A 20,899-nucleotide genomic window follows, 5' to 3' on the forward strand; every position below is an offset into this window, starting at 1 on the left:
ACATGGGTTTTTCATATGTATCATTTTTCAGATGGTACCTCTTTTTTTTTTTAAACAGTTCTTAAGTTCTTAGTTACTTTTGCTACTCTGAGTCGTCTTTCTTCTTTTTCTCAGCCCCCCCCCCCCCCCCCCCCCCCCCCCCCCCGAGCAAAACGCCTGTGATATCTGTGTTGCTGGTTACCAGAGTAAAGCATGAGAATATAATTTCCTAGCCTGTGATTTTAAGATTTTATGTGTGTGCCCAAATTTGTTATTGGAGGTGGTGGGAGTTTCAAACAAAATTATATTCCAGAGTCATCTACTTTATTGTCCTGTGTTATTGCTACAGTCTTGGATGATTTCCCAAGTATTTGTTTGGATTATTCCTGCAAAGAGGAGTTTGTTTTGTTTTTTTTCTGGGTTTGGGTGTTTTTCCAGAAAAAAATACTAATTTTCTAATTCTAAAGTCTCTGTTTGGGAGCACCTCAAGGGATTCAATGAGACTTTTACCAAAGAAAGTTCAAGGGACTGGGCATTATGACCAAGGTCAAGTAGCCTTGCATGGTGCCTCCATTTTATGCATCACAGCCCCTTGAAATAAAGTAGGTGTTGGCCTGAGAGTGTCACACAGCGTATCAGAGCCGGTGGCCTACCGTGAAAACAATTTGAAATTACATACATTAGGCAATAAGTTGCCCTTTAGGTCACCTAATTCTGAACTTTTTCCTTTTCTGGAGCTGGGAGGTGCGTATTAAGCAACTTTATTCAGTTGAGATCCTGAGCATGGAGGCTGTTTAAAGACACCTAATGATCAGGCTGATGCTTCTGTAAAGCGCGGGTGGTGGTGGAGGTGTAATAGCCATCGCCTGCATGCTGGAGTGCTCAGACCTCAACACTTGTGGTGGACCATGATGTTATCTGCTGTGCTTTTGCTGAATTCAGTCCTGTCTGTATTTGCCGGGCACATTTGGAGCCTACTTAGCAGATAGGGAGCACCAGGAAGGATGGGCAGAGTGCGAGCATATCTCAGCCTTGCTGATGGAGGGTCTTGGAGCCTCGTGCCTGGCTCGGTGGCTCCCAAGGCATCCCTCCTTCTTTTAGATGTCAAGGGAACCTTGGTGCAAGAAGCAGAACTCTGAAGGCTGCTGAAAAGTACTTTCAGGGTTAGGTGGCTGCTCAACTGGAGGCTTTCTGGAACTTGTTCCTCTGCATAAGTGCAGCTTTTGGCCCCAAAATCAGTGGTCTGGATTTCTCCCTGCATCCTTAAGCATTAGTGGCCTCTCTGAAGTTGCAGTACCTTCCAACACAGAGGTGTAATCAATGTGGATTGCAATTCTTTTTTCCCCAGAGCATTAATAGAGGTAACATGATTTGAATCCAGCCAATCAGTCTACAGCACTGAACATCTCTTCTAGATTCGGTTGAATATGCTTTTTCCAGGTTCTTTGCTTAAAATGCTCAGAGTGGTTTGACTCCGTTTAAATGCCGGTTTTACTTCTTTTAGATAGAACTTCTGAGATGCTGAGTGAAGCTTTAGTTTTTAAATCACACTGTATTAATCGTGTATGAATCGCGTTCTGAAAAACTGACCAAATCTGTCTGTGATGATTTGCTCTTTGTAATGTCACATTGCCTAATGCCTGTGATTAAGTGAGGTTAATTTACAGGAGCCAGATTCTGGAGAAAATTACATATGTGTTCAAGTTTATGCACTCTGGGATAAATCCAAGCTCTGAGAATAAGTCACTGGAGAATTTTGCATTGACTTTGGTGTCATTAGGGTTTCACTGTCCTAATTACCTAAGTGGCAGTACTTACAGGGTACATAATAAATTTCTGGAATTAGGTTTAGGAGCTTACAAACCTTCTTACAATATCTGTCATACTAAATTGTTAGTAAACTAGGGTAGATTAACTAGGTAGTAATTAGTGAGTTTTTTTTTCTTTTCTGCCGAGGGAGAAGTGCTGTTGATTTGAGGGCTGGTTCGAGGCGGACAGAAGTTAGCTGGCTTTTGGCTGTTGATAGCTCACTGGATCACACTAAGAGAATACTTGTAAGCTAGATGAAAAGAGACAAGGAGCATGCATGCAAGGTGCAGACGCCCATCTGTTCATCGAGCACTCTGGTGTTGTACCCCACCACATGACCCCTTCATGGCCACAGGCACACGGAACGGCTGAGAGCTCCATGCACGGCATAAGCCATCATGCGGGTGCTGAACCCGCTCCGGTGACACTCCGAATCTGCTCACAGGCTGAAGAAGTTGTTGAGCCTCTTTGAGGGTTTGCAGGCAGTTGCTGCCTTCTGCATGGTGATAGTGGGGGCAGTGGGAGACCGCCATGGTACCAACACAGCAACAGCGGAAGGCTTTGGCCAGCTCTGCTTCCATTGAAAAAATATTTTCCAGCAAATTCACAAATGCAATAAAACTGTATTTTATTGGTCTTTATAACTGTTTATGTCCAAGAACAATTTTCATCTTGCTAAGCTCTCAATTTCCCAGCTGAAGATCTAGGGTATTTTTGAAAATGCATCTTTTTCCCCAGCTAGAGCTTGCATTTTTATAGAGCTTCATGATACGTGTTTTAGACTGACTTCCTTCTTTTTGTCTGTAGCTGAGATAAAGAATTAGTAGTTTAAAACAATAACTACATGTTCCACTATGATCAAGGAATTAGATAATCTGGCATGTTTGCTTAAGGGGTCTGTATCTTGGGGCTTTTATAGGGCAGTATTAAAGCCCTGAGCCTTCTTATTATGCCAATACCCAGAAGATTGCTTTAATGAGAAGTAAAGGGCCTTTTTCCAATTACAAGGGAATAACTGTATTAAGTTCCTGTGTTATGTCAACCTGCTTTGATTTGATTACTGCGAAAGAAATGGATTTATCTGTCAGTGTTACTTAATTAAGCCTTCTCATTGATGTTTTGCAGAGTAATATAGTGTAGTTTGCACATTTAAGTCTAAATACAAAGAAAATTGGTCGAAAGCTAAGACGCGACCCCTGAAGATAAGGCACAAGAGCCCTTGCTTGTCATTTTCTCATCAGAGTCCAGAACTTTTAACTTTGGTGGAAGAACTTGAGCATTATATGGGCTCAGATTTAAAGCAAGGTAAAGAGTGAGGAATGTTCAGCCAAATTTGAGATGGCTAAAAATTTTGGAGTCTAGGCAAATCTTACAGAATTATTCTGTGAGGTTAGTCTCCTAATCTCTACCCGATATAGTATGCTTGGGTACGTGGAATGATGTCTGCATACCTTTAATGTCTGTCTTCCCCTGATACATCCCTAAAAGCTGTCCTTCTGCCTGCCCAGGAGTGTCCTTCCCACTTGGTGGTGCTTCCCCCTGCCTAGGCAGGACTTTCTCGCTGGGTTAGTATTGGGTGTGCCCAGGGACTCGGTCTGGGATGTTTGCAGAGATGAGGAATACCCCAGCCCCGGGGTATGTGTTGTTCCCGTGTTATATTAAGCATCTGATAGTGCCCTCTGGTCATTGGCACCCTTGGCTCGAGGGAGAGGTAGGGATAACGCAGCAAAGAGTGCCAGAAAGGACAGCTGGGAGGGAATTCAGCTCACCACAAAAACATACGTTTAACTGTAAGCATGTAGATGGTTCCTTTCACATCATTGGGACTGTCCAGCAGTTGGTCATGAAGCCAGTATTTCCATGTGCTGCTGGAAAGTACTGGGCATTTTCGGGAGCGTGGCACCCCTATCCTGTGCCTGAAAAAAAGGTTTTTGAAGATGATGACTCAGAAAGAAGCACCACGAGTGGGTTAAATTGCGTGTAGCAGCCCAGCATGTGTTGAAGGCGCGATGGTGGACTCTCAGCTGGAGCTGGGTGGTGGACTCCCAAAGGCAAGAGCTCAGCAACTGAGTGCACCCCTTGCCTGGGCTGATGTGGGGATGCCCCCTTCCCTCTCTGCTGTCCCTCCCGGGTACTGAGTGCAAGAGAAGGATTACTGCTCAAAACACAGCCCTGAAATGTGTTATTTTAGGTGACGCATTAGCGTGCCCAAGACCACAGCATCTATATTCTTAAAACATAAATAAAAATGTACAGTATAGCAGTCTGAGAACCTTTATTGGCATGTAAATCTTGCTCCTAGCACTGGCCGTGAGCCAGTGTAAGGGGCCTTGACAACATGTATTATTTTAGATTAGCTGACTTTTACAGAAAGTAAGTATGTTAATAAATGAAGTTTCTAACGGAGCTATGTGAATAACGCCTCCTTGTTAATGAAAGCAGAGCTCCCCAGGCGACGCCCTGTGCAGCACCATGCAGAGCCCTTTGCTGGTGTTGCTCTGTCCTTTACCCTCTGTTTTACACGCGCACGAGTGGGCTCGTGGGTCTGCACAAGAGGGCTGAGAGCAGGACGGGGCTGAAGCCGAGCCTGCGGGTGCTGGGTTTACCACCTGTCTGGAGGTGGGCTCAGAGCTGTTGCCCAGTCCCCCAGGTGCTGTTCCCGAGGACTGAGCTGTTCTGCTTGCTGATGGATTTTGGAAGCTATGCTCGAGGGTGGGATGATGCCCATCAAAGTCAATGGGATAATATCCACTGATTTTTAGCAGGCAATGGATCGGGGCTCTACAGAGTTAATTGCCTGTTACATAACACAAATGATTTTTAAAAATATGCCTAATTAACCTAATAGAATGGTTGATCTGATCCGTCAGGTAAATGATACGCATTTTCTTTCTTTTTCTGGAGCTTAATTAAATATTTACCTAAGAGTGTCTTGTGCTATTAACACATTCATCTGTTATTGAGATAATAGGAATTGTAATTGGGGGGAAAGTATTAAACTATACAAATGTGTGGTATGGGGTTTTTTGGGTTTTTTTTGGTTTTTTTTTTATAATCTTGGAAATCAACCAGCTTTGGTCACAGCACCTGTATTTTAAAGTGGTAATGACCATATCTGTTTCTCAGACAACTGAAGTCCCCACCGATCCTAGAAGTCTGGATGAACCAATGCACAGGTGGAAATGGAGCTGCTCATGTGCCTAGTCTTTGGCAGCACTCTGAGAAAGTTTCTCTAGCCAGCAAGACCAAATACGTATTTTTTTTCCAATTAGATTAAAGCTACTGTTTGTGCATGGCAAAAGGCAAGCAATATTATTATTTCATTAGGATGCTAGTGGGCACACAGGAGTAAGTTGGAAAATAGCACTGAAATGTGCAATAATACTGTTATAGATCAATGTCAATCACATTTCCTGATATTTAACATACTGTAAGTAAAAAAGTAATGGATTTAAGCAGTATGGTCCAGTCCATTGATGTACTAAAGGATGTGCTTAATGTTAAGCACGAGTGATCTCATTTACTTGAATTAACAGGGGAGTGAACTATGATTTCGGTGGAATTATTCACAGGCTTCCATTAAACCTGTGCGCAAGTGCCTCGCTGAACCGGTGTTATGTTTAGCCATTAAGTTTTTAGCCAAGTGGAAAGTCTCAGGAGACTCCCAACTCGTTTTAGTAAAGGTTTCGTGATGGCAGCGGTTGTGCAAGCGTATCCCAGCATACTTGAGTGCACTGCAGAGGGTCTTCTGCTTTCAGTGTCAGCGGAGTTGAGTTCCTGGGCTTGGCGCAACCTCGGAAGTAGCGTGGCCAGCCCGGAGGTGCACGTCACTGCTTAGGGTACCCGAGAGGGACAGCCCCCTGCCATTGGGGTGTCTTTGGAAGAAGTTACTGTGTGAGTCTTTTTTGGGTTGGTTTTTTTTTTAGGCTCCGCATTTGAAAGAACATTCAGTGTTACAAGGAAGTTTTAACAACAATAAACTGGGTTAATGGACAATACTGGGAAAGACTTGGGGAAAGTGGAATAAAAATAGTTGCATCAGAGAAGAAATACTGGGAATTGTGAAACATGGAGAGCGTTCATATGCAAAACGTGTCTACAACCTGATTTTTGTCAAGGAAGATGTAGTGTTGCGGTCTAGCTAGCCTCTTGTATCCAGTGATCTGGAAGCACGCTGCAGTGGCTGACTAGCAAAGCTCACCTCTCCTTCCTGGGGCGACTACCAAGCTGTCCCTTCGGTGCACAGATAAAATGCACACAAGAAAATGGCAGGCTGAGACATTCCTGTGTTTTGTCGCAAAGTTAAGAGGAACTTGTAGGAGTCCTGGTTCTTTGGTCTGTACCCTAAATGGCACGGGGTTCACCACGTCCTAGCACACGTGCGATGGGATGTGTTATTCCTAGAGATACCCTCTCAAATGGAGGGGGAAAATGATTTAAAACACCCTGAAATGGGCTGTCTGAAACTACTGGAGTGTCTCCCACCCAATGGTTGCAGTGAATTTTCTGCCAAACGATAGAGGAAAAGACAGAAATACCCCCTCTGTGCTTGGCTTTAGGAATGTGCTTTTCTCTTCTTGAGATACAAATACTTGCGTAAATGCTTTTCTGCAGTAGAAGCCTAGGTGAGGTGGCGAGAGGTACGTTTACCCCAAACGTGCCTTACTTTAACTTCTAGGTTTTGTCTGTTTTATGTTTTCTTTTTACTGTTTGACAATACCTGTTTTTGTGCTGGAGATTTTGATAGGATTTTAACTGGTACAGTGCAGTCACTTTTTAAAGTGTTGAGAAACACTGAGCCACTGAAGTAATTTTTATGTTCAAACCTCAGGTTCCTGAGGGTCCGGTTCATTTCTGCTGTGAATTTAAATGAGTTAATTTAAGCAGTGGGTCAGAAGCCACTACCATCGTAGTAGCCCTGTGCCTGATTCTTAATTAAAGGCAACAGGAGATTAATTTGAAACATTAATTTAAAAGTGCCTATACAAAAGGAAAGAATTATTGCAATAAAGCCTAAAGAACTTTTTTGTCCCTAGATGTAGAAGACAGAACTAGCTCAGGGTCCTGGGGGAATACAGGACATCCTAGTCCATCCAGGGTAAGTATATCTAATCTTTTTCCCCAAACCAGACTTCCTGCATATGTAAATTTACAATCTTAAATATGAGTTTTACACCTGATTGCATAGAAAAATGGGCATGCAAAGTTGGCTGTAGCCTGTCTTCTCTTTAAAATTGCCCTTTTTTTTAACATTCAAACCTGATCCTATGATTGAATTTGGCACCTGCTCTGCTACTTCTAACAGGTAGCGAGAATATTAATTAACCATTTTTTTTTCTTGCTAGGCCCTATCAACCACCACCCAGAGTGCAGGTGGAGCAGAAATGTTGTTGCTGAATGTTTCATTTTCTGCAGTTGGATTTTTAGGGATTGCGGGTGTCGCCAAACCTGAGGAGAGGGCCAGCGCCCCTGCCGTGGGCAGCGCTCGTCCCCGTGCTGGGGCTTGCTGGCCACCCCAGGGCCTGAGCTCAGGGCAGCGAAGCTGGAGAGGGGCCGCCAGGTCTGTCCCACCACGCCAGGGCTGCCCACCTGCAGCTGTGCCCCTGCCCTTCCCACAGTGCGCCTCAGCTGCTCCGTGCCTCACGTGGTGAGGGGGTTCCAAAGCCTTCTCCTCGGGCAGGGGCTGGCAGCCGGGTGTTTCAGCACGTCCCCCTGACTGCTGGCACCATCCGAGCTCCGGGGCAGGTAGCCCGGCTGCCAGTCACCTGCCCACCTCTGCTCCGGGCACTGCTGAGGATGGGGCACGGACATGTCCTGTGCTCCCCACGTAAGAGTGGGATCCCCCTGCGGGGAACGCAGACACTGAGCCGCTATCTGGCACGGCAATACTCAGCATTTGCTGAGATTTGCAAGACAGCTGGACTCAGTCATTTCGATCGTGGCTGTGGACGATTATCCAAATTCTTTAGACACCTCAGGATCGGGACGCTGGTTACTTTGGTAGGGAAGAAGTGCTATTTCCAGCAGAGCAGCTGTGCGGTTCGCCCCGAGCCGCTGCCGCTTCCGAGCAGCACGGTGCTGGCAGCCCTGCTGATGGTCCTCGCGAGCCGCCCCGCGCCCCAGCCGGAGCATCGCGGCTTTGCCTGTCCTCGGGGCTGGGCACGGCTTGTGCTTCAGTACCAAGATGATTATTTCTGTTTACTTCCTGCAAATGCATGAAGTACACTTATCTTGGGCAAAAAGTGGCTTCGCTCTTACTTATGCCCTTATTTAAACAGTTTGTTTAAATTGCTTTTTAATTGTTTTCTAATTAACGTGAAGGATCAGGGCTTGCGAGCAGCGCTGCCGGGAGCTCCGTGCCCTCGAGTGTCTGTCTGGCAAGGAGAAATGCGGTTGCCCTGTTCATCCTCGGTCTGTCCTTTCCCCTTGGGGCAGGTCCTGCCCTCGGTGGACCTTACGCCAGCTGAGGTTTTAAGTGGACGTCTGCAGCGCTGCACCACACCGTGGGCAGCCGAGGGGGGTCCCCCATTTATGGCGTGGCGGGGGGGACCCTGGCCCTGCCACTGAGGGAGGGAAGCCCGATACCTTTTCTTATTCCATCCTGCTTAGCATCCATTACGTCATTACTGCTCACATCTGTCAGTTTTATTTTTATCCCTTTTTTTTACTTGACACTTGTATTGCTTCCGAGGGAAAAATGTTTTGAAAAGTAAATTCTAAATTTGCACACACAATTATTTATGCATGCAAAAACTTGAATGTGAGTGTACAATTAAGTTTTGAGATATAAAGAAAAGAGCACGAGCCTGGGAAGAATTCTGGGGTTTCAATCAAGACTGTGCATTAACTTGCAGTGTTGTTCTGCAGACAGCCTGACCTCTCTCTCTCTTTCCTTCTTTGTAAAATGATGATGGTATTTCCACATTGGGAGAATTAGTTTCTCGTGCGTTCTTCTGAGCCGAGGAAACAAAACATTACATAACTGCTGCGCTTGGCCAATATCTGTAGTTAAATTTAGGATTTTGCTAATCGAGTGACCGACAGCAGAAGGTTGCACCAAGACTGTTTCAAAAATTAGGGGCCCGATCCTGGCAAGGTTTTTATACGTCCTTGACTCTGTGGGTAGCGTCTGATGCTGTTGATCCCCAGAGGAGTACTGAGGGGTAACAGGGCAGCACGGCGTGCTGGGCAGGAGGGGGTCTCTGCCGCTTGCTAGCCATGCACAGAACTGCACGCACAAAGGATGAGCGCTATGCAGGGTTATTTTTTCAGTGAGAAGTAACTTTCCATACCCACTGTGAAAAAAACTCTAATTTATTTTTATAGTCCAGTGCATGTATATAGCAGTGAGGTGATTAAGGTGGCAAATTTCTATGTAAAAATAGATTTAAAAACCAAAATGTTAAAAGAATTATTTCTTTGCTGTTCTTGCATATGTTATGGGCAAGATGACTTCTATGCTAAAGAGGGGGCTTTATGCTGAATTGCACAGCACGAAATTCCAGGAACCTCATCTCAGTCACCCATTCAGGATTATCCACACAGCAAACCAAAGTCAATTACTAATGAAATAAAAATTTGAAACAGCTTTAAAAATGGTCTGGAACACATCACTTCCAGCAGAATCAATAGGGGAAAACAATAAAGGGAACAATATTTCTTATTGGTGGCTTAAAACTTAGAAGGGAAATATGGATGTGTAGGTTTTGAAAAATGCCGTTTAAACTTGTAAAATTGTGTTTTTTCCCGATTTGTTAACAGAACTATGGAGATGGGACTCACTATGATCATATGGCGAGCAGAGACCTTGGGTCGCATGACAATCTCTCTCCTCCCTTTGTCAATTCCAGAATACAAAGTAAGAAATCAAATTTCCTAACTTGACCGTGTTGTTGAAAGTGGAATAAGCGAACCAGAAATAAAATTCTGAGGGCTTAAATCCCTCATCCTCATTTTTGGGGTTGATTGTACTTGGCATACGGGTGGGAACATGGGGGGGTTTTTTTTTATTTTTTAAGCTATCATGCAATTTCAAAAATGTACACCGATGATGTTTATTGAACAGACTGTGTTTTCTTGCTGTGAGAGGGATATGACTTTTGATGCAGTAACTGCAATATTTGCTGAAAGAGGGAAATGGTTGTTTCCTCAGGCTCAGCCTTTCCTTTTCAAAGAAGTGACCAGTTGGCAGAGAAAATAAGGATGTGCTCTGAACAGGACTTTTAAAGTAGAAAAGCATTTCTGAAAATATGATAAATATATGTTCACAAAAGGGAACAGATAAATAACTGGTGAGGGACACTGAAGCCATTGTTTGTTTTGGAGCATGATGGATCGCTGCCTGCTGGGACCTGTGAGCTGCAAACTCCTGGATTTCAGGCGAGGGTAGTTGCAGCCTATTCTGCTTCAGAGGAGTGAGATTTTGCCCGGGGCGTTTGGCAAGGACCCTCCTCCCACCCCACACCCCATGATAGAAAGTTTTGACACCCCTGAATAATCATTTAGCTTAGCAGCAAACACCGTAGCAGTATGCAGAGAGGCTATAATTATTTGTAAGTGAATGATAGCTACTTTCTTTAATTATGGTTGATAAATGAGTTTGGTTAAAGTAAATAAATGATGTAAAAATATTAGTAATGCTTATGCTTGGCCAAGATCACACCCTTCTTCTGCAGTTGTCAATGAACTAACCAAATGCTTTGCTTTAAAGGATTGAATGCGAGCCAAAAAAAACATGGACCTGTAACTGCGATATATCATTCTTCAGCTCTAATATAAGTCCCTAAAATATGCCTTGTCTTTTAATATTGGGAAATATGTGAGTTGTTTAACATATGGGACAATGTTGGAGCTTGTAGTCATTTCGATGTATTCACGTACAAAACATGGTTACAACAGTTTTAAAGGGTCTAGTATAAGCCAAAAAAAGCATGGAAATTTCAACACTCCCTTCTTAACTCAAGCCATGGGGCTTAGGTAGTGCGCAGAGACACTTCGCAAGTAGCCACACACTTCTGTGAAACCCACTGGGCTGCATGGTGCTTTCAAGTTTAACCTTTAATTTGAGTCTTTAGAACTTAAAAGTCTCTCTCTCTCCTGCCTGCCCTTGGGTTACAGAAGAATCTCATTCCTGCTTCTGATTGTTTTTGCCAATCTTAGTGAAAATACTGGTTTCACTTGGCTTAAGAAATAGTTGTTTTATAAAAGCATGTTCAGAGGCACCTGGTTAAAGAATTAAGCCATGTAAAACTGATTAGGAACTTTGGAAACCCTGATGTTTCTAGAAGGTCCCACTTGTCACCGTCAGAGGGGTTTGCACAGCCACTGCTAACCCAGTCGTGGCTCTGCAGACCTGAACTGGAGGTGTCTGCTCCAGCCGTGGGCGTGAGCCAGGCAGCATGGCAGCGTCCTCACAGCGCGTGGTCCTGAAGTGCCCTGACACTTTTTGGTTTTTATGAGATTTGGTAACTTCAACTGGAAATAAGACCAGTGACGTTCCTGCACACGCAGATTAATGCGTGTGCAAGCGTATGGCAAGTGACTAACGGCTTTTGACAAGTGTGCTATTGCGCACTAACGCGTGCGTGCTGCCGGGGCCGTCAGCTGCCTCCCACAACCCACGGCATTTTGCAACCGTGCTTTAGCATAATTCTCTGATAATTAGAGTGGACTCTTCTTAACTTGTCCTGTTGGGGCAGCCCTTCGCTCCCCAGTTTTGCTCCGCTCCTGGGCGCGGGGCGTTAGTTCTGGAGGAGGAGGGATAGCTGCTGGGATGCGTGCACATTTCCTTCCCGCTCAAACACGTCTGAGGGCCTTGGCCGGGAGGTCTGTTTCTGTGCCGTGTGGGAATGGAAGCCCTTAACTGGCAGCGGGACAGGCGCTGCGGTTGCTAACACTGCCGCTGTGGAGGACTGCGTGTGTGAAGCATCGCCCTAACAAAGACCGCTGTCAGTCTGCGCTGGTCACGTCTGTATTTGTGATTTTTAGGAGAAATCTAAGTATTGTGGTGATGAACAATGCGCAGTGCTGTTTACTCAGACGGAGGCCGCCCGGACTGCCAGCTCCCGACTCCTGTTACTCCAGATGTATTTTATCATTTCCCTTTTCCTGGCAGGTCTTCGAACTCCCCCAGGGAAAGGTCCCCGTAAACTCTGGTGTTACGCAGCTGGCACCTGCAGAGCCACACTGTAGCTTTCTTTCCATGCTCCTCTTTCTCTTGACAACTGATAAAGAGCCTGATGATCATACAACTTGAACTGGTTTTATACCGGTGTATACTGTTGACTCGAATGGAGTTGCTCCTGATTTGAGGTGGTTTTCCAGGCAAGAAAGGCTTTGTTGTTACTGGGAATAGGTATTACTGACCCCATACCTGTGAACCACAAATGTTTGCAGACAGGCTGTGCTTAAATGAGGGCTTATATTGTATTTTATTTTTCAGATATTTGTTTTTAAAACACATTTTTACGTGTCCAGCGTCTAGCAGGGAGCCTGTGCGTTAGGCTTTGGAGCCAGCCCTGTGGGGAGGAGCAGAGAGAAGTCGCAGAGCTGTATGTGTTACTCAGCTCTTCAAACTGCTGCTCGCATGTATTCAAACACAGCTTGCTTTGTGCATGTCTGGAGTCCCACCACCCTGCTAGGTATTTTGTGTTTTCTTAAGAGTATCTGAAGAGTAGTTATTTGGCCCGGCAATGAAATGTGCATGGGTAGATAGCTGGGATGGGTATGACACATTGGCTGTCGCTTCTCATCGCCTCTCCTGCTTCCAGTTGTGCTCTTTGGGAACGTTTCTTATCCTACTACTTGGGATATCTTGCTAGCACATTAAATCATTTACCAATGCACAGTAACTTGCTCCTAAGCCCCCTGTAGCTTAATGGAGCATTTCACTGCAAGGATTAGATTGAGGTTTCAGGCACTGCTGAAGAAAGCTGCTGGCTTATGTGGTGACCTTTGAATCTCATCTGGGTTAGTGGTTGATATTTTGATTTGGTTACTGTGGTCATATTGTGACAGCTGCTGGTTCATTATAATTCAGTTCCTCTCCTCGGTTTGCCTACCAGGAATATTTAGGTTTGTGTTGCTTCAAAGTGCTCTAACCACCCTGAATGTAACCTGGCACGCCGCACAAGGTGAAGCGTTGTGAATGCTTTCGGTCACCGGCCGCCCTCCACCGGACAGGCAGTCACAGTGGAGGGTGTGTGTTGGTTAGGGAGAAACTAGCTGCTGGAGAAAACTTTCCCTGGGGTTTACAAAGCTGATTTAACCCAGTTTGTTGAATGTAGGAAAAATGGGAATAGAAAAGATTAAAAGCACTTCTCTTACTTTGTTGCACGGCTAGTTTGTGTACTCCTCCTCTCCGCATGTAATATTTCTGGTGTTCACAGTAGTGTTTTTATATATCCTTTTGAAAAAGTTCCTACACTACCAACTAGAAGACAGTATTTAATTTCTGATGTTACTTTGAGACTCTCTAAAAGGACGTAAGGTCACTGAATGTAGATCTCTTAATAGTTGTAGGAGTTGGTCAGTGATCTAGTATGTGAAGACAAAATATTTGCTTGTGTTTACTTTCTCTTTCTATTGCTAAACACAAAATGAAGAGCAGATACAATGACTTACTCTTACTTCCCTCCCGGTTGTCTGCTTTCGATCAGTGCTGCACTGCTTTGGGTTGTGCTCTTACACGATTGCTTGCCTGACGTGCTTTTGGGAGGGTTGGCGCGTGTGTTTGCCAGAGACTGGTACTTGTATCGCAGAATAAATACTTTCCCCTCTGGTTTCTTCCCTTTTCCTTTTAAAAATCTCCCAAGTCATAATTTTCCTCTCAGCATTGTTATTTCGGAGAAGGTGGCGTTTTCTCACAGTTGGAGTGACTGAGCGGTGCCGGTGCTGGTGCCAGCACGGTACCGGGGGGGCTGGGGCGGCACGGGCTGCCCGCCGTGCCGGGAGGCAGGGCTCGTGCCCGGGGTTCCTGGGGAGCCCGGCTCGGCTGCCAATCTGCGGCACACTCTTGGCAAGTTGTTAACGTCTTTGTGCTCAAATGTGCCTTCCTATTTATCTGTCTGAAGAACGCACGCTATATATTTTGCAGGGATATTGTGAGATGTGATGAATTACTGTCCGGAAAACATCCCGAGTTCCTTGGGTACTCTGTATACATGCCAATTTTTAATATTATTTTTAATGCTATGATAGTACTTGTCTCTGTACGAATATTGCTGTGGCATTTGCTTTTAATCCGTACAGCTTTGATTCTGTTACTGTTGTTATAAGTAGAACTGGAATTTTTGCAGATTAGTTAAGTGTACCCAACACGGCATTATAAGGCCTTGCTTTCAATTGCTAAACTATAAACATTTGGGATGAAATTTTCCATGCTGTGTATCTGACTCAGCCTGATTATTATTTTTTTAACCTTCTGCAGGAATGATTTCAACATTTCCTAAAATGAGATTACATTTCATCCTGGCAGATTTTTGGTTTTCTCAGTTAGCGTCTGGCACATCACGAACATTAATTCTTTTTCACACCACCTCTGTTATGTCAGGTGGCTTTGGTTCCCGTTTTGCAGCTGGAGGAGTGAAGGTACGTGTGGAACCATGAGGGAAATGTCAAAAACTGTCCAGTAACTTTCAGTTGTAAATTTGAAATGCAAAAGGGTTTGATGGTCTCTCAGTTCTTGCGTTCAGTGGTGCCCAAAGATGCCACCACTTGGGGAAATCGCGGTTGTAATGCTTCGTGTGGGTCATCCACATTATGGGAACACACACTCAGTAGCCACTCGCTTATCTTAGTGGTGTCTGCTTTTTTCTTATTGTTTCCTAAAGTCTTTTCAGGGCAATGAAGTATTGAAGGAGCCTGGCAACTTATGGTGAATAGAAAACACAGAAATGACTATTATATTTGGAAAAAAGTAAATTCTGTGTGACATACAGAAAGAAACGTGACAACTTTTTTAAAAAGCAGTCAAAGGTGAATTTTCAGGAATCGCAAGCAGAACTATGTTTTCCAGAAAAATCTGACTGTCTGACTAGCTGTAGCTTTAACTAAGATGAGCTTTAACAACAGAAAATCTGACTGTAGCAACTAAAAGTCAGGAAAGGCCTTCAGAACTGGAAGGCCAAAGAACTGGAAATCCCAGACTCCAGTTTTCATTTAAAGTATTTTACATTCGTGCAGCTGACACGACCCGGCGCCTGCAGTTTTAGGAGAAGTCACTGACTGGATGATGCATGACAGGCGAGCACTTCCAAAGGGGGAGAGCGTTATCTCATCGAGTGCCCTCCCAACTGCTGAGCACCCAGGTACTCCCCAGCCAGGTGGAAAATGGGGAAATGGGGAAAAAACCATACTCATTTCCATTCTCAGAAATGAGGCAGTTTGGGGTGGATGCAGCAGGGATCCAGCTGCAGTACTGCTGGGGAGGGGATAGGTACTGGTATCCCGGTTCCTTAAAGCATGATGACTGCCACATCCCCAGACGAAACTGGAGTGTGGTGTGGCTGGACTACAAGAAGGTCCTGTGGTCGTGGATGGAAAACGTGCTGGGGCTGCAAGCAGCGTTGCTATTCTATAGATACCAGCTATGACCTGGAGAAGACAGGTCCCGCCGTGCAGAACTGCTTCCCACGGCTGCAGTGCTCTCTGGCTTGGGGGGGTGGGAGGGGAAGCTTCGGGGCTGTTTAGAGAAAGGTCTGAAAACCTGAATTCAGCTGCCAAGTTTGAGCTATTTGGCTTGTTTGGCATGTCATGCCTCCAAATCTGCATCTGGCATCTCGGGTTTTTTGGTTCTATGTTTTTATTCACTTCTAAACTCACTTAACTCCTCTTACAACCACTCTGGTGAAAGCTGTATGGATATACATGCCCACCAACCATTTTGTTCTTCCCATCCCCATGTGAGTACAGAAGGGAAGATCTGAGACACGGTATTCAACCTAAATGCAGGAAAAGTAACCTGTTGAGTTTTTTTGCCAAATCTAGAATTGTTTCACCAACCAAAATGTCTCTTTTTTGATGTCTCCAAACTTTAAAAACAGTGCTAATTTGGGAAAAAAATGTGCCCACTTGCATATTCTGAGAGCAGGGCACTGTAAATGCATCTCCAAGAACTGAATTACAAAACAGCAACTGATTTCAGACATGGTCTATTCTGCTCTTTAATGGATGTGTATCTAAAGTTTTACGTGTAAGTTAAAGCTCCGTGTTCCGTCCTCCCCTTACCCAGGAACAGCTGGACAGGATTTCTTCTAGCCTTTTTTTCTGGATTAGTTTTAGTGGTTTCTGCACAACAAAGTAGAAGCGCTTCTGGATAACCCTGAGCAACAGTTTGAGTTTAACTATGCAGGGTGTCAAGGCTGAGACCCGAGGAGCTTAGATGTAGCGCTTTAGCTTTCTAAGATAACCACAATGAAAATCACACGATTTTCTGTCAACTGGGGCCTTGAAAGATGCCTTAAAAATGCTTTGTAGAAGACACTGGCTCACGTATCCCTTCTTGTCGTGGAATATGCCTGCTGCTTCTCGTCTCGCTTGCCTGTGAACAAAATTAACAGAAAAAAATCTGTGCTGAAAAGCATTTTGTAGATGTAGATATAAATATGTTACAGTTCTCAATCAAGAGTTTATATATTTTGCAAGCGCTGCCAGTCAGGGTTCTGAGCTTCAGCATTCAACCCCAGCCTCTCATACAGTCCTGAAGAAAAGAAATTATAAGGACATTTCCATTTATTTGGGGAACGAGCAGCAGATGTATAAATAGAAACTGTAGACTGTGGCAATTAATGTCTGCATACTGAGCAAAGAATTGAAATATTATTTTGTACTACATAGTTTTCAGTGAAGTTTACATTCCATTGTATTTTGTTCTTAAACAAGTCCAAGCATTTTTAATAAGTTATTTTGTGCGACAGTTGTGTTCTGCGTAGCATGGCGTAGACTAAGCTGTGTGAAAAATTTGCATTGAACTGCAAACGTATTTGATCTGTATTTGGAGTACAAACTGTAAGTTTGCAAAATATTGCCTGAAGTTATCCTCCCTGTAGGCAGAAAAGAACATCCTCCTGCTAATAATCCATCCCTCTCTTCTGCAGTGACCTTCTGCAGACCTGGAGGCTTTCAAGCCTGCCGTTGGGGTGGCCCTGGAGTGGGAATCGGGTCGTGCAGCATGGAGTCGCTGAGTTAAAACCATGGAGCGTGTGCAGGCGTTGGGTAATTGCTGCTCCTGGTGCAGCAGGCTGCAGGGCTGGCTCGGAACACTCCATCCGGCTTCACCGAACCGAAGCACAAACGGTACAGAGCTACACAGGTTCGGCTGGGCTCCAAGGCTCTGGTTTTATCTGCTTGAGACACTGCATTTTTCTGCATTGCAAGCACATTAATAGAGAAACGGCTTTTAAAGTAACATCCAGAACGCACTTTAATGGTTAATGAGCTTCTACCCTTTACATAGATGAACATAGTTTGGCTTTCAAATAAGCATTTGCTGCTGTTCTCCAGCTGAGCTGGTATTAGTGGCAGAGGGAATTTGAGCTCACACCTGTTTGAGCATTAAAAGGAACCTATAAGTGACTTCCTTAAAATATTCATAGAGAGGAAAAATTTCAATTTCTAGAAAACCTTACCCTCCCGGGAAAACCATTGATAGGCATTTTAAAAACAAAACAACAACAAAAAAAACCCACCCAAAAAACCAACCACCACCAAAAAAACTGGGTTTGTGAATTAGTTACAATCTTCCCGTTTTCCCGAGTTGTTTGCAGTCACATAATCGGTGAGCACACACCTAAAGGTAGCGGCGTGCTTCTGGGGGACGCGACTGGCCTGGATGTGGAATAGATTTGCATTACAGCTGGAAAGTATACATGTGGGAAAATCTGCGAAACAAAACAAATTTGTTGAATTACTAGGTCATTTACATAGCTGCTCCAGTCATGGTCCGTTAAACAGGCAAAAACAATGGTTTTGTTATGCTCTCTAGTTAAGGCACAGAATGTGTAAAAACAATGCCGAGTTAGCTGGATAATTAATAATTGTTTTGAGCCTGTTTGTACCTTAAGTCTGAACTTCACTGTGTATAGAGATGTTGAGTCGAGTAAGGCGTTAGCTAAATAAGATCAACTTATTTTGTTAGGTCGTGGTGTATTCTCCTACAAAAAATAGATAAAGCTGCAACTGTCGGGGCTCAGAGGTGGCTGGGCCCTGATGCCAGACTACATTCAAGCTCGGCCACAGGCAGAGCTTTGGCTGCGCATTGTTGGTCAAAACTAACTGCCGTCTGCACTTCTGTAACAGATTTCTTCCAAGGCTCTTCTCTTGTGTCCAGGAGAGAAATTTATCATTGCTTTCTGTAGGAAGACGTGATAGTCTTGAAGCAAGCAATCATTTTTATTTTTGTAGCTAAATTTTTAATTCTTTTTCTCGAGACTGCTTCTGACGGTTTCTGTAAGGACTTCTCTATTCTTGTCCCCAGCCTTCAGCCTCTAGTACTGCTCTGGATTTAGCACATTTGGTCAGATGCACAGAATATACAAAATCAAATATAAAACAGTTCCAATGAAAATGATAAAAAGGGTATGACAGGAGGGTACAGTAATTCTCTACAGCATCATGCCAATAGATACATCTTACCATATGGTCTGAATTAAGGACAGCACCAGTTCTCACACTATACGAGGCTGATGGTATACTAGGTCCATGCTTTGATCCTCGTACCATGTGAAATAAAAAGATACGGAGCATGCATTTAACAGGAACCATCAGTATTTTAATTAGATTATATTTCTTTTTAACTAAAATCAGAGTACTCCGATACATTTCTTTATTCTGCAAACTTTTACTGTGTGATTGTGGTCTTAAGCATATTCAATAGTTCTAAAAAGAATACAGAATGAGAAGTGATGGAGAGGGATATTCTGGGAAGCAAACATGCTGACTAAATGTGATAAAGAAGAAATTAGGCCAACAATCAAATATTAAGAAGAGTGGCATTGTGTGTGTGTGTATATATAGATCTGTGTGTGTGAATTATCCAGAAAAAGCAGTTTTGATTAATTCTTGGATGAGGAAGCTATGTAAACAGATCAGCAAGAATTTAGTTGCAAGCATTTTTAATTTGCTGTTTAAATACCTTTTAATTATGATATCTATATCAACATGTTCATATCCTTTCTACTATTTGTATTTTCATTTTTATATGTCACTAGAACTGAAGATGCCGGATTCTGGTTCACACTGCCAGCAAATTTTGTTTTTCCAAATACACCTTCTAAGAGAATATTTTTTTTTTCCTTCCTAAATTTTAACTTCCATGTAAATCTCATAGCCAGCGTATTGATTCCAAAGCCAGTTTTGACCTGGATTTGCAATTGGCTGAGATTACAAATCTCCCATGGTATGCAGAGCAGCACCCAGAAGGTAGCTGAAAATCTGAAGAGGGAGCTTGTTTTATGAACTATTACATGGAGAAGTTTGCAGGCGTCAATAGAAGTTGGCCCAATGGCTGTAATCTGTTTAATCATTCTTTATTTCAACTAGCAAAACAAAAAAGAAAAAAAGAAGAAACATAAGAAAATTAGTGGAACTTCAGAGTAATTGTTATTGACTGAGCGTTAAAGTGGGCTTAAAGCCAGGACAATACTTGTAATAGTTTTTAAAGCACTAAATTACCTGCTGATAGTAAGGTGAGGTGTGCAGTCAGAGCAGCTGTCATGTTCTGAGTGTAGCTCACATTTAGCTTTGCGTATTAGAACCTGTTTTCACAGGGAATGGAAAGATGATGCCATGTAAATATACATCAAGGGGAATTGGTACCTACTGAAAAAGAAGCGTAGCAAGTATATTCTACGCAGCTATGCTAAGAATAAATAATATGATGAAAAGCATACTAACATCCTAATACAGAAGAACAAGCATGGCAAAAGAAAGGAAGGCAAGCATATAAGATGTAAAACATCAAGTTCAGAGAACGTGTGGAATGAGGTTCAATGTTAAAAAATAATAATCTGAAAGCAAAGAGAGAAAGAAAGGAACAACTGTACATGAGGTTAAGATAAATAATCATGAAAGATTATCGCAATGCATAAAGAAGAGGAGGTCAGTAAAGTAGGTTTTAGGACCTCTTGGAGATGGAAAGGGTAATTTATTGGCAGATGATGTAGACACTGCTAAAAAATAAATGGATTTTTCGCCTCAGTGTTCACAAAAGAGGATGGGGAACAGATGCCAGAATCAGACATAAATTTCCCAGGAGAGAGGGAAGAAATATTGAAGGAAATAGGGATTATTCCAGAATGGGTGATCACACGGTGGGTGAGAACATCAGTAGATGGATTAAACTCTATAGAGGAGCCATCACAGAATTCTTAAACAAGAAAAGAGAAAGGACTGTTTCATGTTCATGGGGAAAAAACAAAGAACGAACCAACTCTCCTCCATTCCTTAGTGTCCTCAGCTGTCCACAGAGATGACCATGAGGGGAGCTCTGTGTTTCACCATAGCAGCACAATGCCTTTGTCCCATAAGGACTTTATCAACAAGTTTTGTGCGTGACTGTTTTTTAGTTATTTTAAAATAATTTTAAATACTTAAAATATATTTTACAATGAGGAGTCCAGTCTCCACAAAATGTACAGTCCTGTATGGAAGGGAGACTGAACTTGGGGCCATCCATAAGCAATAGCTCAGTTGGGACAGGAGAAAATTTTCTTTGAGGGGAAGGATCAGATCAACAAACATAAGGTGAAGCATTTCCAAATGGTTTCTGCTATGTGGTGTGTTCTGCCTCCTCAAAGCAAATCTTTTGTTATCTTCTAGTTCTGCCAGAATAAACACATTCTTCATCTGACAGGAAGGTTGATATTGCATGGTTTGATGTTCACATTTGAAGGTGAGATACTTCAAGCCATACATCTGGAATGTTTTCGTCTTAGTGGTCTGTAGGAGTATAGAAGACCAGGGCAGATAGGCCTCTGTTTTGTTGTTGCATTTACCCTCAGGTTCAGAGTTGACGCTTGGCCAGTCTGGGCCTGGGTCTATGAAGAACTAAGATCCAAAGTTGTGATGCACTTCTTTCTGAGCCTCTTAATGATTTAGAAGAATCATACTCTTG

At 43.5% G+C, this 20,899-nt stretch overlaps 1 protein-coding gene across 16 annotated transcripts in view; it reads left to right on the top strand.

Moving 5' to 3' along the window:
• LOC143171885 (transcription factor 4) overlaps positions 1-20,899 on the top strand; it is a 244,185-nt gene that overhangs the window by 70,321 nt on the left and 152,965 nt on the right. For 15 of the 16 annotated variants that reach the window (XM_076361027.1, XM_076361023.1, XM_076361029.1 and 12 more), the window contains 2 exons: positions 6,825-6,886; positions 9,550-9,646. The exons of the other annotated variant lie outside the window; for it this stretch is intronic. In XM_076361027.1, coding sequence (XP_076217142.1) covers positions 6,825-6,886; positions 9,550-9,646 — 159 coding nt within the window. The remainder of the gene's footprint in view (positions 1-6,824; positions 6,887-9,549; positions 9,647-20,899) is intronic. 16 annotated transcript variants of the gene reach the window in all.

Source organism: Aptenodytes patagonicus, chromosome W (assembly GCF_965638725.1).
Source record: "Aptenodytes patagonicus chromosome W, bAptPat1.pri.cur, whole genome shotgun sequence".
NCBI lineage: Eukaryota > Metazoa > Chordata > Aves > Sphenisciformes > Spheniscidae > Aptenodytes > Aptenodytes patagonicus.